This window comes from Daphnia carinata, chromosome 10, assembly GCF_022539665.2.
Source record: "Daphnia carinata strain CSIRO-1 chromosome 10, CSIRO_AGI_Dcar_HiC_V3, whole genome shotgun sequence".
Taxonomy (NCBI): domain Eukaryota; kingdom Metazoa; phylum Arthropoda; class Branchiopoda; order Diplostraca; family Daphniidae; genus Daphnia; species Daphnia carinata.
Window position 1 is genome coordinate 4,085,053 of NC_081340.1, and position 27,843 is coordinate 4,112,895.

Here is a 27,843-nt window from a genome sequence, read left to right on the forward strand (position 1 = left end):
TAAAAGCAAGCATTGCAGCATGTCATATCTTGAAAAATAACACTTTTTTTTTTATGCAGATGTTCCTTCCGAATTTAACGACGAACGTGATGTATGAAGTTAAAATTCGCGGAGCCACTCGCAGTCTCTTTTCGCCCTCAAAAATCTATCCTGGTCTATTCTCGGAATCTCGGAAGATCTTTGTAGCGCTCGACTGTGACCGGCTATCATTGTCTCACGTTCAGAGCGGGAGTGAGATTTATAGTCAAGAAATTGAATTAAGTGCTGGCATGGTTGCTGCCATGGTTTGTGCGTCATTTGCACTACTTCTTGTAATATTAGCTTTCGTCCTCTGGCGAAAGTATTTCCAGGTATTCAAGAAGCTTATTAACTGCATTCGTTTTTTTTTTTTTTCAACTTCATCCTTTTTTAAAATTTATTCTAGGCTGCTTACTACTATCTTGACGATGGACCTCCCACAACGCCCCCGCTCAACCAACCAGCGTGGGATGGAGGCGAACCTCCAACGCACAATAACATGACAATCATCATAGACGACGATTCAGATTTTGCTGACAGTAAAAATAAAGATTTTGGTGTTAACGCTAAAGGTATGCAGGAAGCTTCATCAAACGATTGCGTTGGAACGCATGGCATACTTCCCAAGAATGCTAATGATTTTGACAATGCTTTGTTCTTTCACGTTCCAGGGCCCATTCCAGTGCCACTTTTCCCCCAACATGTCGCCACACTGCATGCCGATGGCGACATTGGCTTTTCCAAAGAATATGAAGCCATTCAAAGCGTCTCCTTTCAAGGAGAACTCAATTCGGAGCATTCAATGAACGAGGATAACAAGAATAAAAACCGTTACTTGAACATTGTTGCGTGTAAGTGGAATTCTCCACGCTTGCTACTGTTTTCTTCCATTGTGGAAAATGTGTGCTGAATTTAACAACCAACTTCGATTGTTTCTAGATGATCACTCCAGGGTCCAACTTAGGCCTTTGCCGGGTCAAAAGAAATCGACCGATTACATCAACGCTAATTACATCGATGGCTTTCAACAATGCAGAGGTTACATTGGAACGCAAGGCCCATTACCATCCACTTTTGACGCGTTTTGGAGAATGATTTGGGAACAGAGAGTAGCGGTTATTGTTATGATTACCAACCTAGTGGAACGCGGACGGGTAAGTCTTTCATTTCGCTGCTTCGAATCTGAAGAAACTTTAAGTTTATGTCTCATCCACAAACAGAGAAAATGTGATATGTATTGGCCCAAAGAAGGGGTGGAAACTCACGGTGTTATTCAAGTCAAATTAGTCAATGAAGACGCCAGAGCCACCTACACAATTCGAACCTTCTCGATTAAGCATCTGAAGGTATTTGTGTGTTTGGCATTTTAATTGGACAAAGTCCTATAGCAACCGAATCTCTCCTGTATTCCAGTTGAAAAAGAAGAAGTCTCAGAACGCAGAGCGAATCGTCCTCCAATTCCATTACACCAATTGGCCCGACCATGGCACTCCGGAACATCCGCTACCTATTTTGAGCTTTGTTCGCCAATCGGCGGCAGCTAATCCGATTGGAGCTGGGCCAATCATCGTTCACTGCAGCGCCGGAGTTGGCCGCACTGGTATGTCTACATTTTGCAATGGCTCAATTTTTAGAACCAGGAAGTAAATAATTGAGTGACTTTCCGTTTTCTGTTTTCAGGAACTTACATTGTGTTGGATGCCATGTTGAAGCAAATTGAATGTAAAAATGAATTGAATATTCGCGGTTTTTTGTGTCACATCCGTAATCAGCGCAACTTTCTCGTACAAACCGAAGAGCAATATATATTCATCCATGATGCCCTGCTAGAAGCCATTCAAGCAGGAAATACCAATGTTCACAGTAGCCAATTGACCCGATACCTCCAGCTACTCCAGGTAATTAATTGTCTTGCCCTTTTTGGCTGTAACCGAACAAGTATTAAAATTTCCCGTTTTTCCTGTTTCTATCGTCAGAGCGGCTTGCCGGCTTCGCTCTTGTCAGACAAGATTATTGGAAGCAACTCAACCGCAAGTACGCTTGACACAACCACTACAACCATGACCATGAATTCCATTGGCAGCCAGGAAGACTTGTGGTTGCTGCTTGATCACCAATTCCATTTGGTTACAAATTTCCTTGTCCAAGATTTCCACCTTTCATCTGCCGTCAAAAATTGCAACGTTCACAAAAACCGCAATGCAGCTCTCGTGTCCGTGGAAAGTGCCAGAGTTTATCTCACACCCAAGCCAGGTGTTGAAGGAAGCGATTACATCAATGCTACGTGGTTACAAGGTATTGTTTTGCTTTGCACGTTTCCATTTCAATAGTGAGTGGGCCTATCATTGAATTTTTTTCGGATGCAGGTTATCAAAAGTTAAAAGAGTTCATCGTGACCCAGCATCCGCTGGAGGCAACCGTCAGTGATTTCTGGCAAATGGTGTGGGACCATAATTCGCAAACTGTTGTTGTCCTTTCTGATTCGGCGGACGACGATTACCAAGTGTTTTGGCCCCTAAAGCAGGCAGACGTAGAGTTCGAAAACTTCCGCGTTCGTTTTATTGACGAACATAAAATTCAGTTACCAGCCGTTGGCAACCACCCCGCTCATCCTGAAGAGTACGTTACTCAGATTGAAGTTGCAGCACAATCCCTTCAGGTATGAACGATACTTAAAAGAAATGGTTTTCTTAAGCAAAACATATCCTTCAATGTCCATCGTTCTTGCCATTAACAACAGGATGACTATGAACTGCGGGTTCGTATATTTTACTGTCCCAGCTGGCCGTATAGAGGAGCTGCAAATCCAGATTTGGCCGCCCTGTTTCGGTTGCCTAAGTTGGTGATCGACTCGCACCAGCAGTATCAGAACGGTCCCGTAGTTGTAGTTGACCGATTTGGCGGTACCGAAGCAGCTACGCTTTGTGCATTAACGACGTTAATGCAACAGTTGTCGCGGGATCAGCATGTCGACGTCTACATGTATGCCAAGTTGTATCACAGTAAGCGACCCAATGTGTGGCCTTCACGAGACGATTACATGTTCCTCTACCGTTGCGTCGAGGCCCTGCACCATCACTTGCCCGTACCCCCCTCCACTCCGCCAACACTCCACACATCGTTTAGCTTGCCACTTCAGTTGAACGGGTATGCTGGCGGAATTGGTGACACGGTGAGCTTGACATCACTTCCACCGCTGTGCACCACCCCGAGCGCGACCAGTCCCAATGGCGATGTTGTGTGTTTCAGAATACCGCCCGATGGTATGGAACAAGAAATGGTGGATGTCGTGTGAGTCTTTGCCAATGCCAAGGAGAATTGCCCTTGGTAGTTTTCCTCTCTCGTTCTCCGTTGACGAGTGCCAAATGGGTGTAACACCAGTGAGTGCAAGACAGCTGCTGAGTATTCATCTACTGCTCCCTTTATATATACTCCTTCTTCGTGTGTGTTTTTCGTTCTCTTTCGTGTTTATTATTTTTCTTTTCGTTCGTTTCTAGTCAACAATCTGCACAATTTTCTTTACGAAGGAAATCACTGTTTTTTTTACAATCACATACTTTTCTTTTCCCTTTCTGCGCGATTCCATTTATTCTTCGGATTGGGAAGAATCCAATTGACAGATTCTGATTTTTTTGACGAATTTTCTATAGTGTATGAATGGGATGGGATCAAGGGTAACTCGTTACCAGACTATTGTAGGTTGAGTTGAATATCATCAAATGTTTCTCAGGCTCAAATGAATTCGCACTTTGTAACGATCTCCGATTGAAAAATTAGAAAAAAAATCTCCTTCCTCTCGATTCGCTTTCTTAGTATGTCTTTTCGTACTGTCCCTTGAAACTTCCCTTCGTCGTGCATTTCATTGCATTATATATTTATATAAATACTACGCATCCTTGTACAATGATGTGTCCGTGCATTTTCTACAACTCGTTCACCGTTGTTTCCTCTGTATGGTGGCAAAAATATTTCGAACTTGTCTTTATATATTAGACAATATATGGCTAAGTGCAGCTTTTACCTGTGTTGTAAAAGGGCATCCAATGCGTGAGTATGGAATGCGTGAGTATGGAATTATGAGCAAAATACGAAGTGAATTGGTTTGAATTTCTTGGTTTGTTTTTCCTAATATCTTTTGTGTTTAGGATCATACACATGTTTTGCAGTACAAGGACATCACCTGACGGGAGAATACATCCGCTTTGTAACATTCAGTCAACCAAGACGAGGGGAGACGCTGCTTCAAGCGACTACCACCAAGCAGATTATATGCTGGTGGCTATGAGACGAGTGATGCGATAGAGGGAACGTTTTCGCGATTAAACATCAAATTGGATTCTAGTGAAGTCCCCATGGCCGTTTAAAGATACCGTGAGTATTTCCCGTTTCTAAAGACAACGCCTTCCAACCTTCTTGACAGCGCCATGACCCGACACGAGCGTTTTATTTGTCAGAAGAAAACTTCATAGAAAGGAACGAGAGCCAAAGTCAAGTATACAGTTCAATGAAAAAATTTAAAAACAAAAATGTTTCTTCGGGGAAAGACCATGTTAGCCTTTATCAACTTGTAAGAAATTTTCTGCTTTTTGGCTAGGAATGCTACTTCAAACATATTATGAAGACCGTAAGAAAATATGATGAATTTTACTGCGGGAGTGGCAGTACTTTTTAAAACTCAACAGGTTCCAGCAGCATCTAATTGGTGGTTAAAACATTTGATTGCTCTAGCGTATAGTTAGCATGCTACCGATTTCTTGCATAGACATGGACGAGGAAAAAAACAAAATGATAGCACCCCAAAATATGAGCTATTGTTGTACCTTATGTTTGAATTGCAATAATTCGGAGGACATAAACAGCAAATTATAAAATGCAGCGCCATAATAGATGTTTTGTTTTTTCGTCTCGAACTATTCCAATGGCAACATCGGATACACCCGAGAATCAACCAAAATCAGCTGGCAGAAAAAGATGAGCTGAAACCTGACTGTACATGTTACGTGGGTGCTGTAATACCATGGGCAATTAAAAAACTACTATTGAAGGTACGTTTTTTAAAAAAATAATTTTATTATTATTGTTTCCTTAAAAAAGTTTCGTCAGGAGAGAGAGAGCTTTAGCGAGTGCACGTCCTAGAATGCAAATTTGGATCCCAAGCCATTCTACAGCAGAAGAAATCCAAGTTGAAGCCTCGATCCTCATGAGGACGAAATAAAATTAGGTAGTCCATCACAGTGGCGAATCGTTCGTAGCAACCATTCAGTGATGGTTTCACAGTTCCGTTCAAAATTTTTCTGTCACAGATCACAGTGCCACCATAATAATATTAACGGAACTTCATTACAAGAGTGAACATTACTTGACACAAGAGCTTGTTAATTGACTCAAAATGTGTCAAATCATTGTGTCTGTGAATGTGAGCATGTACTTTTTGCAATATTGTTGGTAGCCGTTAAATATGCAGGTATATATATCTATTTTTTCATAGGTGATGAGTTGAATTTGTTCACAAGGCTTCGTCGGTTGTGCATCCAACAACCGTTGAAATTTTGATTGAAATTCAGGTGTCTAGTCTGATTCTCCTACCTTTTGCTAGACCACATTAAGGTTATTTGGTTTTGTCAAAATTTGCAATCTGCTCATGTTCAAAATTCAATGTATTTGTATTACAGTTGGATAATGCCAAGTAACTAAAACTTTGTTTATATTCTACAGGTTAGCTTTTCATTAAATGATGATCCGAGTACTCTCCATCAGCATTAGATACCTTACAGTGGTAATCCATTTTAGGTATTTGGTTTAATCTTACATTATTTACCTTTTCATCTTTCTGCCCATCACGCTAAACATTGTTGACGGAGAAAATACTGCTGGACAACATTTACGTCTCGTACGACAGAAACATTCACGTCTTCTTACTACCGTCAGGTTACCTACCTTTTCTTTCCGTGCGTAATGGAGAAGAGTCATTGGTCTCAAAAATATTGAAACTGTTTTAATATTATTTATCCTTATCTGTAACTTTTAAAGTCTGCCGCATGACTGATACGCTGGTTTCGAGGTTGAGGGCAAGTGAAAGAGGATCGCAAAAAAAAATCATCGCCATCTCTACTACAGGCATTTTTGTATACATTTATTTTTTTTTTTTTTTTTGTCATTAACCAGCCCCAAAGCATTTTATATCAGTAAATCTCAAATGATTGAGTGCCAACAAGCATTGAAATGCCTTACACGCGGGTTTGATGGATATTGCCATGAAGACTGCCGAAGTTGGCCATCGTACGGAAACCTAGAAATGGCGTGAGTTCCACATCAAACATGTATTAGGTACTTCTCAGTTTTCGGTAAATCGATAAAGTATTTGTAATGCCATTATTTTGCATTTTCAGAATTTTAGTGGAGGAATTTTTTGTTAAACATGCTTGATGTACACAAAAATTTTCTGTTCAGAGCCTTATGCAATGGTTTTCATTTCCAATTTGTATGTTCTTTCGCAAGCATCTGCCAGAAGTTTTATATGAATGCCAAACAGTGAATCTATGAGTCATGTAAGTCACTTTAGCAAGAATTTTGTGTGCTTAACGGTTTTTTTTCTGTTCTTAAAATAGGTTAATGGTAACACTGGATCAGAAAAGGGTCTTGAATGAGACGAGACACTGAATAAATTGTGATGATTAACGTAACGGATGACATGGAATTTATATACTTCATTCGGATTCCCATACGGTATTTAATATTTAAAAAATTGAAGTGCATATCTGGGCTCCCTTCCTTTCCGTAGCCCCGTTTCCCCTTGACTCGTAATAAGCCCGTAGGGGGTCATGCCCCTACTGTACGGTATATATAAAAATAACATATACCGAGGTTTGGAGGGCTCTGGCCGGAAAGGGGACGTGGGGGTCCGCGTAGTCCGATGATGTGTTCACGGAGGGCGACGTGGCTATCCGCAAATCCGAATTAAAGGTTAATCGCTCCAGTAAAAATGTTCCATATCTTCGGCTCTTCTTCCGGCTTCTCTTAGCCAATCACCGGGTAATCTCCCCGGTGGGTCAACAAGGCAGTGTCTCCCCCTGCCTGGGTTGACGGCAACTTTTGAAAGGGCTATTATGCCTTTTTAAAGTTGCAAAAATAATTGTAATGTGCAGAGAATTGTCAATAAATTTTTTTTTATAAAATATTTTTTGCAAAATTTGTTTCTTTCATTGTCTGTGTTCGCTGTGTTCACACATTACATGTGTCAACTTTTTTTTTATTTAGCTTGCTCAATTCACCTTTATTGGTTTTGCCACCTTTGATGGTAAGCATTGTTTCCATTCGTTTATCGTTTATCTGTAAGTATTCAATTATTATTCATTACACTCTTTGAACTTAGATTCAAGGAACAACGTGTAATGCCTGGATTTTTTCTGAAGTAATTTTGTATTTGTATTTTATTTTACTCGTATAGGAACCGATCCCCAGACATTCAGCGTGCAACGCCGATGCTCTAACATTGAGCCACGAGATATATCTAACTTTTCTGATTATCCCATATACTATGTTATCGACTAGGCTGTTTGTGCAGTCTTGCACAACTATATGTTTATCTTTCTACATTTTTTATATGGTCCGTAGCTCTGTGGTAGAGCCCTTATCTGCGATACCTGTTACCCTGGGTTCAAACCACAGTAGATTTATAAAATTTAAGCAGAAAAAGTGTAGAAAAGGATATTGCAGCATTACATTTGAATGATCTTTTCATCATTCAATTGCAAACTACATTCATTACTGCAATCATCATCTACAGAGGTTTGAACCCAGGGTAACAGGTATCGCAGATAATGGCTCTACCACAGAGCTACGGACCATATAAAAACTGTAGAAAGATAAACATATAGTTGTGCAAGACTGCACAAACAGCCTAGTCGATAACATAGTATATGGGATAATCAGAAAAGTTAGATATATCTCGTGGCTTAATGTTAGAGCATCGGCGTTGCACGCTGAATGTCTGGGGATCGGTTCCCATACGAGTAAAATAAAATACAAATACAAAATTACTTCAGAAAAAATCCAGGCATTACACGTTGTTCCTTGAATCTAAGTTCAAAGAGTGTAATGAATAATAATTGAATACTGACAGATAAACGATAAACGAATGGAAACAATGCTTACCATCAAAGGTGGCAAAACCAATAAAGGTGAATTGAGCAAGCTAAATAAAAAAAAAGTTGACACATGTAATGTGTGAACACAGCGAACACAGACAATGAAAGAAACAAATTTTGCAAAAAATATTTTATAAAAAAAAATTTATTGACAATTCTCTGCACATTACAATTATTTTTGCAACTTTAAAAAGGCACAATAGCCCTTTCAAAAGTTGCCGTCAACCCAGGCAGGGGGAGACACTGCCTTGTTGACCCACCGGGGAGATTACCCGGTGATTGGCTAAGAGAAGCCGGAAGAAGAGCCGAAGATATGGAACATTTTTACTGGAGCGATTAACCTTTAATTCGGATTTGCGGATAGCCACGTCGCCCTCCGTGAACACATCATCGGACTACGCGGACCCCCACGTCCCCTTTCCGGCCAGAGCCCTCCAAACCTCGGTATATGTTATTTTTATATATACCGTACAGTAGGGGCATGACCCCCTACGGGCTTATTACGAGTCAAGGGGAAACGGGGCTACGGAAAGGAAGGGAGCCCAGATATGCACTTCAATTTTTTAAATATTAAATACCGTATGGGAATCCGAATGAAGTATATAAATTCCATGTCATCCGTTACGTTAATCATCACAATTTATTCAGTGTCTCGTCTCATTCAAGACCCTTTTCTGATCCAGTGTTACCATTAACCTATTTTAAGAACAGAAAAAAAACCGTTAAGCACACAAAATTCTTGCTAAAGTGACTTACATGACTCATAGATTCACTGTTTGGCATTCATATAAAACTTCTGGCAGATGCTTGCGAAAGAACATACAAATTGGAAATGAAAACCATTGCATAAGGCTCTGAACAGAAAATTTTTGTGTAGATCAAGCATGTTTAACAAAAAATTCCTCCACTAAAATTCTGAAAATGCAAAATAATGGCATTACAAATACTTTATCGATTTACCGAAAACTGAGAAGTACCTAATACATGTTTGATGTGGAACTCACGCCATTTCTAGGTTTCCGTACGATGGCCAACTTCGGCAGTCTTCATGGCAATATCCATCAAACCCGCGTGTAAGGCATTTCAATGCTTGTTGGCACTCAATCATTTGAGATTTACTGATATAAAATGCTTTGGGGCTGGTTAATGACAAAAAAAAAAAAAAAATAAATGTATACAAAAATGCCTGTAGTAGAGATGGCGATGATTTTTTTTTGCGATCCTCTTTCACTTGCCCTCAACCTCGAAACCAGCGTATCAGTCATGCGGCAGACTTTAAAAGTTACAGATAAGGATAAATAATATTAAAACAGTTTCAATATTTTTGAGACCAATGACTCTTCTCCATTACGCACGGAAAGAAAAGGTAGGTAACCTGACGGTAGTAAGAAGACGTGAATGTTTCTGTCGTACGAGACGTAAATCTTGTCCAGCAGTATTTTCTCCGTCAACAATGTTTAGCGTGATGGGCAGAAAGATGAAAAGGTAAATAATGTAAGATTAAACCAAATACCTAAAATGGATTACCACTGTAAGGTATCTAATGCTGATGGAGAGTACTCGGATCATCATTTAATGAAAAGCTAACCTGTAGAATATAAACAAAGTTTTAGTTACTTGGCATTATCCAACTGTAATACAAATACATTGAATTTTGAACATGAGCAGATTGCAAATTTTGACAAAACCAAATAACCTTAATGTGGTCTAGCAAAAGGTAGGAGAATCAGACTAGACACCTGAATTTCAATCAAAATTTCAACGGTTGTTGGATGCACAACCGACGAAGCCTTGTGAACAAATTCAACTCATCACCTATGAAAAAATAGATATATATACCTGCATATTTAACGGCTACCAACAATATTGCAAAAAGTACATGCTCACATTCACAGACACAATGATTTGACACATTTTGAGTCAATTAACAAGCTTATGTGTCAAGTAATGTTCACTCTTGTAATGAAGTTTCGTTAATATTATTATGGTGGCACTGTGATCTGTGACAGAAAAATTTTGAACGGAACTGTGAAACCATCACCTGAATGGTTGCTACGAACGATTCGCCACTGTGATGGACTACCTAATTTTATTTCGTCCTCATGAGGATCGAGGCTTCAACTTGGATTTCTTCTGCTGTAGAATGGCTTGGGATCCAAATTTGCATTCTAGGACGTGCACTCGCTAAAGCTCTCTCTCTCCTGACAAAACTTTTTTAAGGAAACAATAATAATAAAATTATTTTTAAAAAAACGTACCTTCAATAGTAGTTTTTTAATTGCCCATGGTATTACAACACCCACGTAACATGTACAGTCAGGTTTCAGCTCATCTTTTTCTGCCAGCTGATGTCGGCATCCAGCTGATTTTGGATGATTCTCGGGTGTATCCGATGTTGCCATTGGAATACTTCGAGACGGAAAACTACTAGGAGATAAATTGTTTTTGCATAATAAAAGATGAAGAAATAGAAAAACAATCCATACCACATGATGCAGAAGGATCGTTTACTGCTTTTGAACGAATTGAATTATTGAAAAAGAATGTTGTAAGTTAAATCTAGCATTAAGACATCATCATTTACACGTAGTGATGACGTTATTGTAGGCTACTGTGTCGGACTGTTGATTATATTGTAAAAGAATCAGAATTGAAATCTGGCCAAGGTGTCGTGATCATTTGCGCTTTTGGACTGTGCTGACCTCCGACAGCGCGGGATCCCATTAGATCATCCAGACCAGCATCTTGGTGGCGCCTTGCTGTTGGTTAATTATTTTTAATTTATTTTTGTTATCAGTGTTCTCTGCTGTTATTTTTTGAAAGTCCATCTTATCATTAAATCTATTTGGACACTTGGCCTTAGATTTCAGCCAGAAGCTCAGCGTAGATATTGAGAATAGCTCTGTGTTTAGTTGGCACTGACAGACAACATGGACACCAAAGATTCCTTGAGACTGCAGGTATTTCTCTGTTTTCCATTGATGAATTATTTTTTTTTGCCATTGGCTTATAATATTATTTCTTGTTATTAGATGGGCCAATGTGCTAGAAATTCTAAAATTGAGGTAGAAGAGGTAACTGAAAATTTGAAGGCTTCATTTAGGGCCGTTGAGCTCAATTTGCAATGGCAAGTTGAAAATGTTCGGAAAGGAGTAGGAGTCTTCTCTGGCATGATGAATAGCCACCGTTTTCCACAGACATTCCAGTTTGGTCTGAGATATATAGCTGATGTTGCAGTGGTATCTCTTATGATAATGAATTTTCATTACCTGGGCTTACGAGTGGCGTTAGTGCGATTAACGTATAATAACGGGAAACCCGTTTGGATGAAGAGAAAAACAAGTGAAAGAAGAGCTAATAAACTGGATTTATTCGTTCAAGAATTTTGTCAAGGATTGGAAGAGGATAGTGGATTTTCATGTCAAGTCTATGTCGAGGGCCTCGTCGATACTTATATGTACGAGCAGTATGACGGACTTTTAACCGATCAACTATGGGATTCTGCACGGTTTTGCTGTTGGACGGATTTTAAATTTTTCGTCCGAGGAAATGTTTTCAACGCTCACAAATTTGTGCTTAGTGCACGAAGCAGCCGTTTAGCACGCGACATCAGTCGTGTTGACAGTATCCGCTTGAATGATGATTGGGATCCCGACACTTTCAAGTGCTTCCTGCATTTCCTTTACACTGGAAATCTATTGTTGGAAAAATGGAAAGCTAATGCAAAGCAACTGCTCAGCCTGGCAGAGGAATATGAGCTGAATACGCTCACACAGTTGTGCAAGAATGATTTGACTAAGTTAAACGAAAGCAATTTCCCGGAGTGCTTTTTGTCTACGGGACCTCCTGCTGTCGGACCCCCTTCTATAGATCTTGATCTTAAGCCTAAGTAATCAATTTTGAAATTCACTTTAAGAAATATCTAAAATCACTTCTGACTTCTCAAATAGGTCGAAAATTTGCAGTAAACCAGACTCAGCTGAAATTCGATTTAACTGGGATATAAGCCGATTACCTCAAGATTACATAGTCAGAGCGGTCGATTTTCACCATCAGGAAGCCTTTCACGTTTGCTTCCGGTCTGGTGGTCATTCAGAGGAAGGCAGACGTAATCACGCTCTGTTTATCTTCAGCAAACAGTGGCCCGAAGGTGGATTCGAAGTGGTCGCCGTGAACGTTGTTATTAGTGAGAAATCTTCAAATAATGGAAGGCCCTCGAAAAGCAAACTGTTGGCTGCCAACAAATGGGTGAAGATGGTAGGATTGAATCCGGCGCTGGCTGTGTTCTCAGTTGATCTTGAATGTCTTCTATTACAAATTCCCTTTAACATTTTATTTTCAATTGAGTTGTCTTCCGAGAACGCAGGACATTATTCTTACCAACCAAGAGATATTCATTTAGCCGAAAATCTTTGGTCTGCTGCATTCGGTGCTGATTTAACTGACGCTGAAATAAGTGTTGAAGGTAGAATTTTTAGAGTTCACAGGGCCTTGATGGCAGCTCGTTCACTGTTTTTTAGGGAATTATTGAGTTCAGAAAATATGAAAGAATCTTGCTTGAAGCGTATTGTGCTTGAAGAGATTGACTCGTCTATTTTCGAGGAAGTGTTGTACTTCATGTACACCGGATCACTGCGAGTATCTGCCGGTGATGCAAGACTGTTAGTAGCTGCCGAAAAATATCAAATTGAAACTTTGAGAATCCTCTGTGAGAACCAAGTTAAACGCCATGATCGTAGTCTCGAAGATCTCTGTTCGTTTTTGCAAATGATTGCATAAGTTTTCCTTCTAGTCCTGTTTCGTTCTTGTTAATGTTTCGTTGGCGATAAACTAAAGCCGCTAATATTTTCCCGTCTTGCATGTATCACAACTTCAAAGTATGAAAAAATTTAATACCAAAAATAAGATGGTTTACCACGCAGGCGTCAGTTGTTTCAGGGCCGGTAAGGGTAACATTTTCTTGACTCATAGTAAACTCAACGAAGATAAAGGACAGTTGTAGTAGTGATGGAAGAACATCTGTCGTGGCGGACTCTGGCGAATCTTCAAATAGGTTTAATTTCGTCCAAAGAAACGAATACTAAATTGACTAAACAGATTGACCAGCTGCAAGCAGTTAAGGAGGAGTTTAACCAAAAACTTGAAAAGCTGCGACTGTCGTCAAACAAGGAGATGATTGAATCCCACTTCGAGGACCGAGAAATGGTTTTCCTATCACAAGAGCGGGAAGATGCTTTGACAAAGGAAAAATCATTGAAAAATGATTTGAAAGCCGCAAGAAACCTGATCACCAAAATCAGGTTGGACATCGATCACAGGAACAAGTCGATCACTAAGCTAGAGGTAACACCTAGTTTTTAGATGTCATGTTCGCATTTGCCGTGTTAAAAGCTTCGCAAACAAACGGTTGCCCAGTAAAAAGCATGAACATCCGGTTCGTGTCCAATGCTTTTACTCTAGTTAAACCGATTCAAAATCGATCACAGGAGCAATGCGCTGATACGAAGGCGTCCATCTCGATTGCTTCCGCCGAGCGTTGCGAAGTGCTAAAAGATATCGAATCAATGCGCACTAATGCAGAAGAGCAGCGTTCCACTATTGTCCGGCTTTTGGGTAACATTACCGAAGAAAAAATTCAAGGAGAAAAATTTAAAAAGCGCAACTTGGAACTGAAGGCGATCCAACTAAAATTAGAACGTCGCCAACATCGACAAGAGCAACGGATCGTCAAGTAAGATCAAAGCACAAGTTAACCTATTTAAAATGAAAAATAAAACCATTAAAAATTAGATTGCACGAAGCTATTCAAGATACGCGTATGAAGTCGACAGAAGCTCACAAGATGCTCAAGAAAAAGTTAGGGGATCTGCGGGCCCATTCTATGGAAATCAACCGGGCCGGTGTCCGTCTGACTCGTTTGAAGAAGACTACCGTACAGCTTCAAACTCTGAAAGGACCAAAGAGCATTTTATTCAAACAATAAATGGCTTAATTTTTTGAGCGTATACTTAAAGACGATTGGAAACCAAGTTCGTCTTACAAAACGAATTTGAAAAAGGAATACTAACACATGTCCAAGTAACACTTCGTCATTCCACGTCTCCACTGTCAACAAATAAAAAAAACGCTTTCGAAAATGTTTAAAATGGGTTACTTCAAATCAAATCAGCCACCAGTATGGGTTCACCATTTTGGTTCATCATTAAATGGGGCGTGCTCGATCCACTCTGTGTACAATAACCACCGTTAAACTAACTTTCAGGAAATAAAACAAACAAAAAACAAACTTACCGCTAAAATGATTTGAGTGTCCCTTGATGTAGGGTATTTATTATGCGGACTTCCACCTATTGTGGCATAGTCGCTAGACTCGCCCATCTCTTCACCCAGATGAATAGAAGGCAATGCTCTTCTCGGCTTTTGGATTGTTGCATAAGGATTGGCTTGATCAGCCGCACTGTTACTAGCACCTCCGGCCCGGATTGGGCTTTCCATATCCGGTGCGACACGCATACTCAGCTCTTGTTCCTCGTAAGGTTTGACGTACTTTTCGATCCATAAAGGATTTTCGGTGCTGTTGAGCAACTCAGAAGGAGAATGCGATAGGGAAGCAGGATGAGATGGTCGTTGGAGAGTTGACAACATCCGTTCCCTGTTGACAGTGGAAGCAGCTGACTTGTTATTCGATTCTGGCTGGTACGTAGCCGCCACGACATCCCAATTACGGATGCAGCAACAGGTGAAGATGACCATTACAAATCCGACGAAGAGGACGACCAAAAGAGCGATTAGAGCCATTATGGCCGGCTCCAACAGCGCTTTCTTGGGCGCGGCAGTAGCCGACACAACGTTAACAATGGCCGTGTCGTTAAACGAACGTAACACGTCATAATGCAAATCAATGGCACGCAATACATCAGAAACTGGTGCGATGGTTTTGTTTCCTCCGCGGTCAACGCCATGAACGTAAACGTCTGTTTTATTCTTGTTGAGAGAACCATCGTCTTCGACGTGATGACGCATTTCATCGATGACGATCAAAAGCTGCGTAGCGTTTCGCAGTTCGTCTCCCAATAGCTCTCTCTCCATCAACGCTTTTTCTAACGGCTTTGCCACAACAATCATTGATAACTGATTGGGCTCGTAGACCCATAGATGAACGTTGGCTGTATCTTCGCGGAATGGTGGAGCTTCTTCTCTAGCCACAACTTCCAGAACAAAACGGTCTTGATTGTACTCGGCCATTAGCGATTCGGTGAATAGTCGGCCATCTGTCGTAACATGAAATGGAGATGGAACAACCGAACCGGAGGAAACATTTGAACCCATATGGAACAAGTTTGACGAGCGGATGAAGTAGGACAGCGATCCATTGATGCCAAAATCAGGATCAGAAGCGTGGATTTGTAGCAGTAACTTATCACTGTTTGAACTGTAATCCACGCCTGGAAAAAGCAAAGTCAATTTCAAAAGAAATAATCAAAAACTTCGTTGAAAACGTACCTGCGTAGAATGTTTCTCTTTCGAAATGAGGTGGATTATCGTTAATATCCACTACGTCAATGTGAACTTGTGCGATGCTAGGATCGTGATCCATTGCTTGCCGTTTTTCTCTATCAACTTCAGACATCTGTACATATTGGAATTTGATTATAATTTAACAGCTATGGTTTATGCTTGAAAAGAAAGTTTACCTGAGTAGTCAAGTACTGATGATCGTTTGTGGCCTTGACCAGCAAGTCATACGTATGGCGTACTTCACGATCCAACACCACACGATTATAGACGAACCCGTGCGTTCGGTCAATGTAAAACCAGTTGCCTTCGTTGCCTGCAAGGATATGGTAATAGATTTTGGCATTTTGGCCAGTATCGGCGTCGTAAGCTTGGACTTGGCCAACGGCAGTGTCAGGCCGAACATTCTCCTCGATACGGAAGTGATAGGGCGCTACTTTAGACCGTCGCTCAACAGGGAATTCTGGATCATTGTCATTTTCATCCTCCACCATTACTGTTAGAAGGCGCAACGTTTCGTAGGAAGTTGTTGAACTACCCTGATCTTTAGCCACCAGCAGCAATTCGAAACTGGCTTGAGCCTCTCGATCTAGTTTCAACCGAGTCCGCAATTCACCACTTTTTGCGTTGAGCTGGAATTCGGGTGTCTCTTGGACGAGTTGTTCTCCTATTCGAATGTGATATGTCAATGTTGCGTTATCGCCCGGATCGGCATCTTCAGCTTTAAGAACCAGCACGAGATGGTCTTCGTCTTTAGAATTTTCGGGAATGCGTATCGTGGCGTTGCTTAGAGACGGAACAATGAATCTCGGCTTGTTCTGATTAACACTCTGTACGTGGATTTTGACGGTAGCCCGATCGAAATTAGTTCCCGTACCATTCAAATCACGTACTTCCACCGAGAGCGTGTACTCACGTGAGTGGTTCGTGAGAGGTAAAGCCTGGAAAGAAAAATGCATTGAAATAATGTTACAAAAGACATTAGAAATTCAACCTTACTGGGTATAAGATGCCAGTTGTCGCATCGAGTGTGAAGAGTCCCTCCTCATTTCCTTCGATGATACTATAACGCAAGGCCGAGTTCAATCCAGCATCATGATCAATCGCTGTGATTTGAACGATTGGCGGTGGAGGGAGCAATGGCACCGTTTCTGCTACAGTCGCCCGATAGGTGTTGTCCAAGAATTTTGGTTGATTGTCGTTTATATCTTCTAAAGAAACTTCCACCGGCATTATAGTAGTCCGCCGAACTCCAGGAAGTGCTAAATCGGATGCAGCTACCAAAAGTGTCATAGATGGCGATCGCTCACGATCCAATCCTCCTGGATCTGTAACTGTAATGATGCCACTGGAATCGATGGTAAAGTATTTCGCGTTTTCGCCTGTCAGCGAATACGTAATGCGGCCAAAGCTGCCCGCATCGCCGTCTGTAGCGGAAACGGTCAGAACAGAAGTACCAGCCGGCGAGTGTTCGGGAATTCGTGCTTCGTACGATTTCGAAGAAAAGACGGGACTAAGATCATTGATATTAATCAACGTTACTTTAACTTGAGCGGTCGATGATAAAGAAGGAATTCCGGCATCATGGGCAACAACTGTCAGGTTATATTCCGGGGATGCTTCATAATCAAGTCTCTGTTTGTTTGTGACCACACCTTTCGTTTACAAAATTTAAAAAAAAATGAAGTTAATACTGTAAAAGGCAAAATGATCAATTTATAAATTACACAAGTAAAGTCGGGAAAAAACATACCTGATCGTGGGTCGATGGCAAAAAACGGATTAGGCGGAAGAAATTCATAGCGATCAATAGGCGAATCCGGATCGGTGGCAGTAATTTTCCCGACAATGCTGCCAATCGGTTGTTCTTCGGCCACGAGCTAAAGATTTCCATTAAAAAAATAAAGAGTAAGGCTACACATGTAAATTAACATGTCTGTTTGATTTACCAAATTAATGAAAAGCTCTTCGGAGTTTCTTGGCTTAGTAAAAGTGGGTGGATGTTCGTTGACATCCAAAATTGTTATGGTGATTAATCCTTTGCTCTGTTGCTGGGCAGGTGGATCTGCCGAAGTATCAGTTACTAACGTTGTCAACGTAACAACTGCTGCCACTCCTCTATCAAGTGCTTCTTTCACGAAAATGTCACCAGTCAGTGCGTTAACACCGAAAAAGTTCTATTTAGAAAGTCATTGATTACTTTAATGGCCACTTCTAACGCTAAGGCTTGTCAAATTACCTTAAACATAGTATTCGTTTTGACGTCTCTCCCATCTCTATCGACGGCAGTGATGGGTTCGACTAATGAATAGCGGAGCGAACCGGGCACGGCGTCTCGATCGACAGCTGACAGGGTGTGAATGACGGAATTGAGTTTAGCAGTTTCAGTTGCTTGAGCGTGTTGGGAAACGGGTACGAATTTTGGGGGATGATTGTTTTTGTCTTGAACATTGACTAAGACAGCAGCTGACCCAGTTAACGCAGGCCATCCATTATCCACAGCCACTAGCTGTAGGCTGTAGATGTTTTGCTTGTCGAAATCTAATGGCTGGGTCACTTTTATTACTCCGGTTTCGGGATCGATCTGGAACTTGTTGTACGACGCACGCTCAATTTTGTAGCTCAGACGGGCGTTTTCTCCAAAGTCTGCATCTGTGGCAGATACTTGTGTCACGTTTGAGCCTTTAAAAGCAAATCAGTTCCATTAGAAAAATAGGAAAAATTACAATGGCTATTAAAGTTAGAAGGTTCTTTTGGTTTCTACCTGGAAGGAGCAATTCAGAGATGGATACATTATAGATGGCTTGCAGGAATGTAGGTTGATGATTGTTGACATCACGTATGGCAATTTTTAACGTCGCTATGTCTTTGTACGTTCCATCAGACACCTAAAGATTGCAAAGAACACCACTGGTTAATGACAGATCTGTAAAAATAGACTAACTGCAACTTGCCTGTATGTTAAGATTAAATTCTTCTGTGGCCACGTGACTCGAATTCACTTCTATGGGCTTAATGACTCGGACTTCGCCCGTTTTGGCATCCAGAATAAACATTTTGTTGGGATCACCGTCGAGAATGGTGTAGGTGAGCACCGATATGGAATCCTCGTCTCTTGCGCGCACTTTAAACGGCGGATCGAATTTTGTAGCACCTTCGTCGATCGACGTTGTGAAAACAAACTGTTCGAAAATCGGCGGATTGTCATTGACGTCACGTAAATCAATCCTTAAAGGCACTAATGCGCTGTTTCCGCGTCCTTCATCATCCGTCACTCGTAGAATTAAGAAATACGCTGAACGTGCCTCATAGTCCAAGCAGGGCTGCCGTCCAGGAGTTGGACATTGTGACACTCGGATTTGGCCCGTCGATGGCTCGACATTGAATAAGGTATTGTTGGTACGTTGGTCGCCAAACAGCAGCTCGTATCTGAATCCTTTTTGGCCATACAGTCCGGAATCTCTGTCGGTGGCTGCAACTATTCCGATTTCCGTTTCATTAGAGGCCTCTTCACTTACCGACAAGGCGTAGAGTTCTCGTTCGAATACTGGGGAGTTATCGTTCTCATCTTGCACGGTAACAATGACAGTGCATGTGGATGAAAGTCTCTCTTTCGATTGAGATTCGCGAGCCATAATCTAAAAACCCCACAAAGTTAAAAAGAAATTTACTGGTCAACACCTGCGTTGTGTTACTAATATAATTTTAATTTACCAAAAGTATGAACTTGTGTTGATTGGGGTTCTCGTAATCAAGCGGTCCTTTTGCTAGTCGAATTCCAACATTAGTTGAGCCCACACCGGATGTAGGTTCAACGACGAACAAACCAGATGAATCAATCAATTCCAACTCAAACATGGCATTGAGATTCTGTTATTTTTGGTCATGAAAATTTAATTATGATGGGTCCGTGTCGTAAAAGGAAATCGTAAAACGGGATGGACGATTTAAAAAAAAAAAATACATACCGAGTCGCGGTCGGTAGCCACAATATTCAAACCGCTGAGAGGTGTGCCCGAGGGAAGGTTCTCGTGAATCAGGGCAAAGTACTCGTTCTGACTGAATCGAGGTGGCTCGTCGTTGACGTCTTGAACAATAATGGTCAAAACCTGCTCGACCGATTGTTCGCTTCGTCTACTTCTAGTCCGAATAGTCACAGACAGGAAACCATTCAGAGCGACGCTTTCACGATCTATTGCTCTGGCCGTTCGCAGTTCCCCGCTGGAAGAGTCCAGCTCGAATAGATCCCCCGGATTCTCCACCAACTGATACGACACATTTCCGCCGCCGACGACTTCAGCCGCCAACGTCAAGACTAGCGTGCCAATGTCGTCTCCTTCCGACACAATTCCCGTTAGCGGTCCGGTATATATTGGCCGAGATTCTTCACGGCTTAGACCCGGAACTATTATTCTTACTTCAGCTCTCGATGTGTGCACGCCATCCTGTTACACACACACACAAATGAATAAAGCATTAATTTGATTATAATGCATCAGTTTTCGAAAACAGTTTGTTACGTTGGCGATAAGCGTAAAGCTGGGTTTGGTCCCCAATTCGGCAAGATCCAATGGCTTTCGTGGAACGACGGTGCCTCGAAATAGCGACGCGCTTGACAGGCTGGAAACGATATCGACTTGGTCGCAAATGACAACATTCTAAAGGAATGACCCACATGAAGAAATTAAATTACAGACTAGTCGAAAAACGAGGGCGTTCATGTTAAATACTTACATCAGTACAGGTCACTTCAATTATCTCGCCCACAAGATCGGCGTCGTTGACTATGAATTCTTCAAGGATCGCTGCCCCCGACAAACTTACATCGTAAGACGCCTAAAAAGGAAAATACATTCACGTGCCTTTGCAACACGAACAAGATGACGAGTTTGGCGACCCGTTAGGTTGGTTGACGCCACGCCTATTCACAACAACTCCAAAAAAGAAAAGACTTTTTCCGCCCCTCGAGGGGAAAAAAAAACCTTCTGATACATCTAGTAATGTCGGTCTGGTAAAAGAAAATGAAATCGACTCACAAAAACCACTACGAGAAACGAGCTGATGAGCCGGAAGACAGATGGCAAAACATGCGGTTTGCATTTTTTTTTTCCTCTCTCTCTTTCTCTCCCTTCTATGTTATTAAAACCGACATGCAAAGCATAAATTATTTTACCTGGGAGAAAGTCGGCGGATTGTCATTCTCATCTGAAACAATAACAGTGATAGGAATTTCTACAGAGGCGCCAGATCTGTCAGTGACGCCAACCAGCAATTTAATGGAATCGGCGGTCTAGAAAAATACATAAATATTTTTAGCGATATTGATCTTTTGACACTGATTGTGAATGCAAAAAGCATCGTCGCGGTTTTTTAACAATTCACATACTTCACGGTCGAGAGGCTGTGATAGCGTCACGTCTCCGGTCGCCTCGTTGACGACGAAAGCTTCCGTGCCGTGAATGAAGAACCGGAGATTGCTGCTAGTGACGTTGCTCAATCCGCTTTCGTCACCTTTCACGGAATCGGTTCCGCCGGAGGGCGAGGCCCGCAGTGTATAGACCACTGTGCCCGTCTGCGTAGTCTCGGAGACGACCTGCTGATTCATGTCGGCCGTGAATACGAGGGCTGCCTGGCCGCTTTCGGTTTGTGCCAAACATACTGAAAGATTATAGCCGTAATAAACATTGTGTGTTATGCGGCAATATAGAATAAAGAGGGAGGGGTAGAGGGGGAAATATAGCGAGAGTGAAACGGGTGAGTGCTCGGTTTGAGAACAAATATCGGAAGGGAATCGGCCGTTTTCTCCGGAAGCAGATGGGAAATTCGTTGTTCACGGGAAATTGCGTTGGCTATTTGGCTATGGATGACCGAAGAATGAGAATAAATTTTCATTCAATTTTTTCTTTTTTTTCACAGAGAAATTAAAAAGTGAACAAAAAGCCAGGTCGGGATAGCTTTGTTTTTGTAGTTTTTGTCGTGAGTGAAAAACGATATTCAAGTTACTCAGAAAGCAAAACTGGCTTTGCTTGTTCCCATTACTACCAAAGAGTAGCTTGCTTTCTAATTAAACAAAAGAAAACATTAAATCTGAAAAAGGTTTTGAATAATTTGTGTGTGGGATTAGACAGAGAGTGATCGGCATTTCACGATGGTAAACAGGTTGTACCCTTTAGTCTTTCGAACGTTTCAAACTGCACATTTTCTTAAGGTGATGCCATCAGAATACTCTTTACGAACCGAGAGGAATGTTGCAGTGTCATAACAAGTTTTTCTTACCTGAACAAATGCTAATAATCCACACCAGCGACTGGAACATGGCGGAATCTATATCCTTTTTATTTTCGACGAAGGATGACCACTACTGGATAACATACGACTTAGCAGTGAAGAACGGCATCAGGGGGTAAGAATTCTTTCGCTTTATCGATCAGTCTGGCTGGATAATGTCCCCGTAGTGTGTTTGTGTTCTTTTTGTTTGTGGAAGCTGGCCTTGGAACCTTGAACTCCCGAGGTCCCGCAGACGCTAATAAAATGGAGGCTGTGTTGAGACCTTGAAAGAAGAAGTGAAAAGAAGGTGCACAGTAAACAAAAGTTATTATTTTTTTTAGGTACTAAAAGGAAATCATAAGACACGTCATTTCCTAGTTCGACCTACGGATATCGAAAATGGCAACAAAATGCATTACACGATGATTCATTGTTTCAAGCATGCTTTCGCGTTACGTGTCCAATGGTAGTTAGAATGAAAAAGAAGTGATAGAACTCACCAGCACATCCACTTTAGCAGCATCCATATTCAATTTTTGTCGAACACAAGCCTAGAGTCATGTTGCCGGCCACTTAAGCTCACTAAATCACCACCTTTTTTGAAAAATACGATGAGGGTACCACTCATTACACTTTTGCCAAACTTGTAGGATTAGAAAACCAGCTAATGGTATATCGAAACGGGGATAAGTAAATTCAGTTAACACTTTTGAAATCACTAAGTCGTAGTTTTGTCCCTTAAAATTCTTCTGACGACTGAACCCTTGTCTTAGAATACAACTTGTTCAGAAGACGCCAGGCTAAGAAATGGTTCGTCTGGTTGGCAACTCCACCTGAGGCGCTTCAGGTGAAAAAAACCAGTAGAAAAGGAAAGAAAAAAAACAGCAGTAAACACATCCCGCTTCTCTTTATCCCCGAGGCCAAAAGAGATAGATTTAGATAAAGAACTTGAAAGTACAACTTAAGAAATCGATGAAAATTGTTTTCTTCGTTGGCCAATTGCTTCGTTGCATTATTGATTTGACTTACTTTTTGCTGAAAATTCTAGCTTCTTTTCGAGCTTAATTTTAAAAACGAATACCCGCAGTTATTACCTCGAATTACAAGCACTGAATATGCTCGAGGAGGTAATGAAAAAGAGACCTTGAATTTGGTCGTCGACTCGTTTTTTCTTTTTTCGCTCAAGGTAACCCATTTTATCCGGCAACGTCGCATTAGATGTCAACAAAAAGGTAAACAATAATTTCGTTAGAAGTCATCAACACACATCAAGAATTCTAAAACCCGACAGCCAAAAATTCCAGATTCTTCATGCCATCGCTAATGAAAGAAATGAACACCAGTAGTGATAACCAGAATCCTGCGAAGCCAAAGGTACTTAAATCCAAAGTGCTACAGTGATCGCAACGTAACTTACTATTTTCCTGCAGCCAAAAGCGACGCGTCCCAAACCAGTCTACTTGTGGACAACATCCGATGTTCAAAAGTGGTTCAGACGTCATTGTAGTGATTTTTATACAGTCTATAGTGATTTGATGATTCAGGTATTTTGTTTTCCTTCACCAACAGTGACTGTTAAAACTCAAAAATAATTTTACCACAGAATGGGATATGCGGAAGAGCATTGTTGAGGATGAATGATATCTCGCTGGAAAGGCTAGGCATACACAATGCAGAGCATAGAGAAGAAATCTGGCGTCAAATTACAAAACTTCGGCTCAAAGCTGACATTTTAGAAATGAAAGATATGGAAATACGTTGTAAACTGAACCAATGAACATTAGGCCTAATATTCAGTCAACAGTTAGGTTTTCCCATATAACAATTAACTATGAGGTTTGATTTTAAACTAAATTTGGTCAGGAAGTCTTTCATTTACAATGTTTTCTGTTCAACCGATCGTATTTCCATACTTTGTTTTTAATAAATGTATAAAGTTTCTAAATATTTGGAATTAAAACAAACCTGGATTTTTTTTAATTATAAAGATAATTAGCTTGGTCTACCTGCAACATATTACATACTTCAAAAAAGGTGGCGACAGGCATCCATTCCAGTCGACCGCTTTTCGTCTTCAGCGTTCTGCGCAAGAAGGTTCAGAGCATGAATTCAAACTTGCTGTGCTTTTATTCACACTGACATTATCAGGTGTTAAAATGCATGGGCCTCGGGGTACAGTTTTTGCCGTTACCAGCAGCACAAGACACTTCCCTCGTATGTAACGTCAACTACAGTTTGGCAAGACAAGGAGAATTTTTAACCAGTTCTATGATTCTGTCGGCTTCGCGCCAACCCGTCTCGACTGCTGCGTGAACGTTTGAGTAACAATGATCGTGAGTTGCTTCACCGGCAAAGAGCAATCGAATAACTCCATTGGAATCATAGACCGGTTCAGCCAAATCAGATGCCCAAACATCAAGATCTTTGCTTTTCCTTGACCGATAGCTATACGACCCACAGAAGTGAGGATTGCTGTGCCATAACGATCGGATCATTCGCGTTGGCTCTTCGTAATCGAAATCCGAGCCAACTGCTTTGCGAAGCAGTTCAGAACATTTCCCCATCACCTCAACTTCGGGACGAGTTTCAAAATCCCTTGCACCGGGACCACTAATCCATCCTATAAGTAAATTTGGTTGTCCGCGGACGGTGGAGAACCCCATCACTTTGTCAACCCAATCGCCGGTGGCTTTCGAAGGCTCCGTCAGAAAATTGACTCCACCCCATTGCTGGTTCCACCAAGGTTTACGAAATTCGAGAAATATTTTATCTACCGTCCCGAAACCTATGCCCTGAAAATCGATTAACAATATTATCAATAAAGTATTATCTTTTTGTGCTTAGCTATGCTAACTTCAATGGCTCTCCTCTTCTTTTCAGGCAATAAAGGTGTAAACAGTTTATCAGCTCTATCCTTTAACACTCCTAGCGAACACGTGACAAGGACCATATCAGCAGTATACGTCTGATCGCTGCAAACGACTTCCACCTTACAGTTGGGACGATCTGGATTCCATCTAACAAGATTAACAGGCGAATTCAAGCGGATTCTGTCGGAAAGCGGAAGTTGAAATCCGTTATTCCTTTTTGGAACATTTTTCTGTCAGAAAATAAGGAAAAACACATCATATCCGCACGGTTATCCTTAAAGAATAAAACATATTTTACCATTAGAATGTCAAATAGAGCAGAGTAACCGCGTTTCCACACAGTAGTATAATCTCCAACGCATTCATGGTACTCCAACGAGCCCACTCCGCACGTTTCCATCCAATTGTCGGACCCATCTTCGAGATTTTGTGCTCGGTGAGCCCAATCCAAAAGATCCAAAGCGGTCGCTCGATCCATGGTGGTAAAAGACCCTTGATCCAGATGTTTACCATATCTTAAAGAAAAAAATTGATATTACTAGACATGGAATACCGATACCACCCTAGAAACTACTGATAACCACGGAGTTAGCATAACAGGAATGATCAAACAACGATGATGTAACATGATAGACCTTAGATGACGTAGTTAGATAAATAATTCCATTTGATTGAGATAACTGAAAGTCTGATTTACTTATACTCAAAGTATTCCCCTAACGATGTTTTCCATTGGGATAGTTCTCGCTTGGAATCAACGTAAATTTTTTGCAAAATCTCCTTGAATTCTTTCAATTGGCTTGCAGTGATTTTGCGTCCATCCCTGTAGACCATCTCCACGTCATCCGCGTAACCAGTTGATTCAAGGGTGTGGATGTCCGTCCGTATTTCCCCAGCCGCCTCGGCTAGTGGATGAACAACATTACCTTCTTTGCCATGGATCCATTGCGCACCCATTTCTATCAGGCCCGAACCTTGTGGAAATGTAAAAATGAATAAACTTTCAAAATGTTACACAATAAAATTAATAATTACCATGTGGAACGGTGAGAATCCGACCACCTATTCGGTTTTCGGCTTCTAGAATCGTGATTCGAGCAGGATTGAATCCTTTTTCAACGAGCCGAGATGCAGCAGCCAAACCGGCAGCTCCTGCGCCAATAATAATCAAAGTCATCATGGTTCAAAAGGAAAATACTGTATATAAAGGGCTATAATAAAACTAGACGTTGCAGTGATCAATAAAGAAAGACGCAGCGGTGCGTTCGACAGCCAATAAAACTAACAAGAAGAAAAACATAGAAACCAAGCACATTCGTAGAACCTTGGACTTTGTACTGACAGTCGACTTATCTGCTTTCTTTTTTTAAGTTTAAAGGCTAAACAAGACAAGATACAAAAAAAAACAGAGCCCAATAAAAAAAACCCTAGTCCAAACCAAACCAACTCGTTTTTTTTCTTGGCTTTTGTCTGAAAAAATCATTAATCCCAAAAAGGCAAAGATAAACATCAGGCAACTCCCATTTTTGTTCTCCAAGTGCCGTTATCACGGGTGCAGCTGATGTGTTCTTGCCTCCAAAAAAAAAAACGCAAATCTGACATCAACACATTGCTACAATGTCCGCCCATTGGAAAACTTTATCTCGTTGAATGCCACACGAGATTGTGAATAACTTACCTTAGGCATCACGTCCAACTCGGGGGAAAAATCGAGGCGAGGTTGTGAACGGGTTTCAATTATGTGAGACATCTGATATGTACGAGTCTTGATAAGAACATTCTGCATAAAAATGAAATAAGAATGCGGGTATTTTTGGAACATATTGCGGTAACATTATCAGGAGGAAGGATGTCATTTCACAACTAGGAAAAAACACGTTTTCAATTTGAGCTCAAATATGGTGAGATAGCTTACGTAATCAGTGTCCTCGTCCTTTGTTTCCCTGGAAATGTTGAGTCGCTTGAGTGGCAGTTAACATTGCTGGCCATCCGTTAACCCCTTTTTCGTTTTTCTTTTTCTTGCAATTGATAACACTACGATTTTTCACGATAATGCGTCTGGTTTTATTCTTATGCTTCTAACGGGAATAAGTAAATGATAGCTGTGTGTACCTTTCGAATCCAGAACTGTGGCGATAAAACTTTATGACAGCGATAAGGAAATAAAGAATCTGCTAAAATGTCAGGCGGCGTCAAATCTCGATTAACAGGAAATGCAAACCAGCAATTTTTCACTACCTTATCTGCACAACCGTCCGCCACGAGTAATGTAACTCGACTGGCAAGGTGAATTTTCAAGGTTGACCTAGTCACTTTTGAAGGTAGGGTCACCAAATGAGCAACTGAAACATAATTACCGGTAGGGTTGCCTTTAAAGAAAGAAAAAGGTATTATTGGGATGGGAGACGAAATCTATCGCCATTCGCAGTGAATGCATTTAATTTGATATTTATATACGATTTTATTTTTCGCGTTTTAAGCGCCACAGCTCTACAGGACCTGATTTCAACCTTATCGCCGCTAGTTGTTTGATCACGAAAAGTGTTATGCTTTTCGTTGTGCAATTGTAAAGCGAAATCATAACAACTCATGTCACGCACGCCTGGCCACACCATATCTTGTGTTTCCGCATACGTTTGTAAAATTGCTGCAGTCACACCTTTCATATTTTTACCTGTTTATTCTCGTAAATCCTTCTACTTGTGGTCACGTGCAACTCGAAAATATGATGGATGCGTGAAGGTCATAACAAAGACATTGATTTTACCCTGTTCGTAGAATCAGTGACGTATTTCACTGTGGCAGTATTATTTACGTTGGATATTTGATGGTAATGGTATTCATTTACAGGTGTACTTCGGCTCATGGCTATCTAGCGTGTCTGTTATTTAAGATGATTAATGTTCGATTCCTAGACGAATGATGAAATTTGAGTTAAACCATTCGCGGTTCACGTCAGAGTGGGTTTTCCCGCAATGATTCGGATGTGCTTTGACTCACGTCTGATGTCTAGTTTATGTTTATTT

General features: G+C 41.1%; 6 protein-coding genes and 2 long non-coding RNA genes across 10 annotated transcripts in view; 5 read left to right on the top strand and 3 right to left on the bottom strand.

Moving 5' to 3' along the window:
• Positions 1-3,330, top strand: part of LOC130701699 (tyrosine-protein phosphatase 99A-like) — a 42,034-nt gene extending 38,704 nt beyond the window's left edge. The window contains exons 11-20 of one of the 2 annotated variants that reach the window (XM_057523636.2): positions 60-350; positions 425-590; positions 690-869; positions 958-1,172; positions 1,239-1,364; positions 1,432-1,618; positions 1,699-1,916; positions 1,995-2,313; positions 2,385-2,677; positions 2,759-3,330. In XM_057523636.2, coding sequence (XP_057379619.1) covers positions 60-350; positions 425-590; positions 690-869; positions 958-1,172; positions 1,239-1,364; positions 1,432-1,618; positions 1,699-1,916; positions 1,995-2,313; positions 2,385-2,677; positions 2,759-3,313 — 2,550 coding nt within the window. In that variant the 3' untranslated portion in view covers positions 3,314-3,330. Of the gene's footprint in view, positions 1-59; positions 351-424; positions 591-689; positions 870-957; positions 1,365-1,431; positions 1,619-1,698; positions 1,917-1,994; positions 2,314-2,384; positions 2,678-2,758 lie in introns of both variants that reach the window. The other variant, XM_059497408.1, reaches the window with a different exon arrangement.
• A 2,580-nt stretch (positions 3,331-5,910) lies between these two features.
• Positions 5,911-6,556, top strand: LOC130700397 (uncharacterized). The gene is made up of 3 exons (XR_009422001.1): positions 5,911-6,143; positions 6,205-6,345; positions 6,408-6,556. It is a non-coding gene; the product is annotated as an uncharacterized LOC130700397 (long non-coding RNA).
• A 1,919-nt stretch (positions 6,557-8,475) lies between these two features.
• On the bottom strand, positions 8,476-9,715 carry LOC130700378 (uncharacterized). Its single transcript, XR_009003765.2, has 4 exons — positions 9,521-9,715; positions 9,344-9,438; positions 9,143-9,283; positions 8,476-9,080 (listed from the first exon to the last, which is right to left on the bottom strand). It is a non-coding gene; the product is annotated as an uncharacterized LOC130700378 (long non-coding RNA).
• Positions 9,716-10,993: 1,278 nt separating this feature from the next.
• On the top strand, positions 10,994-12,989 carry LOC130699686 (uncharacterized). Its single transcript, XM_057521909.2, has 3 exons — positions 10,994-11,125; positions 11,198-12,054; positions 12,116-12,989. The coding sequence occupies exons 1-3, from the start codon at positions 11,096-11,098 to the stop codon at positions 12,942-12,944; spliced, it is 1,716 nt and encodes a 571-aa protein (XP_057377892.1). The 5' UTR covers positions 10,994-11,095; the 3' UTR covers positions 12,945-12,989.
• Positions 12,990-13,588: 599 nt separating this feature from the next.
• LOC130701686 (uncharacterized) lies at positions 13,589-14,177 on the top strand. Its single transcript, XM_057523632.1, has 2 exons — positions 13,589-13,896; positions 13,956-14,177. Exons 1-2 carry the CDS (start codon positions 13,589-13,591, stop codon positions 14,146-14,148), a joined length of 501 nt encoding a protein of 166 aa, XP_057379615.1. The 3' UTR covers positions 14,149-14,177.
• Positions 14,114-22,718, bottom strand: LOC130699432 (cadherin-87A-like). The gene is made up of 18 exons (XM_057521778.2): positions 22,448-22,718; positions 21,957-22,230; positions 21,067-21,338; positions 20,854-20,970; positions 20,415-20,516; positions 20,201-20,338; positions 19,649-20,125; positions 19,395-19,550; positions 18,635-19,318; positions 18,445-18,568; positions 17,920-18,362; positions 17,630-17,857; positions 17,434-17,560; positions 16,680-17,335; positions 15,860-16,621; positions 15,669-15,795; positions 14,457-15,610; positions 14,114-14,392 (listed from the first exon to the last, which is right to left on the bottom strand). Exons 2-18 carry the CDS (start codon positions 21,994-21,996, stop codon positions 14,321-14,323), a joined length of 5,679 nt encoding a protein of 1,892 aa, XP_057377761.1. The 5' UTR covers positions 21,997-22,230; positions 22,448-22,718; the 3' UTR covers positions 14,114-14,320.
• Positions 22,719-23,149: 431 nt separating this feature from the next.
• On the top strand, positions 23,150-23,927 carry LOC130700253 (protein aveugle-like). The gene is made up of 3 exons (XM_057522293.2): positions 23,150-23,321; positions 23,378-23,491; positions 23,551-23,927. The coding sequence occupies exons 1-3, from the start codon at positions 23,259-23,261 to the stop codon at positions 23,722-23,724; spliced, it is 351 nt and encodes a 116-aa protein (XP_057378276.1). The 5' UTR covers positions 23,150-23,258; the 3' UTR covers positions 23,725-23,927.
• A 128-nt stretch (positions 23,928-24,055) lies between these two features.
• LOC130699790 (spermine oxidase-like) lies at positions 24,056-26,514 on the bottom strand. Of its 2 annotated transcripts, XM_057521933.2 has the most exons (6): positions 26,496-26,514; positions 25,853-25,969; positions 25,515-25,791; positions 25,116-25,332; positions 24,802-25,047; positions 24,056-24,739 (listed from the first exon to the last, which is right to left on the bottom strand). In XM_057521933.2, exons 3-6 carry the CDS (start codon positions 25,772-25,774, stop codon positions 24,176-24,178), a joined length of 1,287 nt encoding a protein of 428 aa, XP_057377916.1. In that variant the 5' UTR covers positions 25,775-25,791; positions 25,853-25,969; positions 26,496-26,514; the 3' UTR covers positions 24,056-24,175. The 2 variants fall into 2 exon arrangements, with proteins under 2 accessions (XP_057377916.1, XP_057377915.1); XM_057521932.2 differs by lacking the exon at positions 26,496-26,514 and having other exon boundaries at positions 25,853-26,117.
• Positions 26,515-27,843: the final 1,329 nt, after the last annotated feature.

Coding starts and splice junctions, on each gene's coding strand:
- LOC130699432 (XM_057521778.2), bottom strand. CDS start 21,996: ATGTTCCAGTCGCTGGTGTGGATTATTAGCATTTGTTCAG. Junction 17,561..17,629: donor AAGAGCTTTTCATTAATTTG/GTAAATCAAACA, acceptor GGAAATCTTTAG/CTCGTGGCCGAAGAACAACC. Junction 14,393..14,456: donor ACACTCAAATCATTTTAGCG/GTAAGTTTGTTT, acceptor TATTGTACACAG/AGTGGATCGAGCACGCCCCA.
- LOC130699686 (XM_057521909.2), top strand. CDS start 11,096: ATGGACACCAAAGATTCCTTGAGACTGCAG. Junction 11,126..11,197: donor AAGATTCCTTGAGACTGCAG/GTATTTCTCTGT, acceptor TCTTGTTATTAG/ATGGGCCAATGTGCTAGAAA. Junction 12,055..12,115: donor GATCTTGATCTTAAGCCTAA/GTAATCAATTTT, acceptor CTTCTCAAATAG/GTCGAAAATTTGCAGTAAAC.
- LOC130699790 (XM_057521932.2), bottom strand. CDS start 25,997: ATGATGACTTTGATTATTATTGGCGCAGGAGCTGCCGGTTTGGCTGCT. Junction 25,792..25,852: donor GATTCTCACCGTTCCACATG/GTAATTATTAAT, acceptor CATTTCCACAAG/GTTCGGGCCTGATAGAAATG. Junction 24,740..24,801: donor AGAAGAGGAGAGCCATTGAA/GTTAGCATAGCT, acceptor ATCGATTTTCAG/GGCATAGGTTTCGGGACGGT.
- LOC130700253 (XM_057522293.2), top strand. CDS start 23,259: ATGCCATCGCTAATGAAAGAAATGAACACCAGTAGTGATAACCAGAAT. Junction 23,322..23,377: donor AGAATCCTGCGAAGCCAAAG/GTACTTAAATCC, acceptor ATTTTCCTGCAG/CCAAAAGCGACGCGTCCCAA. Junction 23,492..23,550: donor ATAGTGATTTGATGATTCAG/GTATTTTGTTTT, acceptor ATTTTACCACAG/AATGGGATATGCGGAAGAGC.
- LOC130701686 (XM_057523632.1), top strand. CDS start 13,589: ATGAACATCCGGTTCGTGTCCAATGCTTTTACTCTAGTTAAACCGATT. Junction 13,897..13,955: donor CAAGAGCAACGGATCGTCAA/GTAAGATCAAAG, acceptor ATTAAAAATTAG/ATTGCACGAAGCTATTCAAG.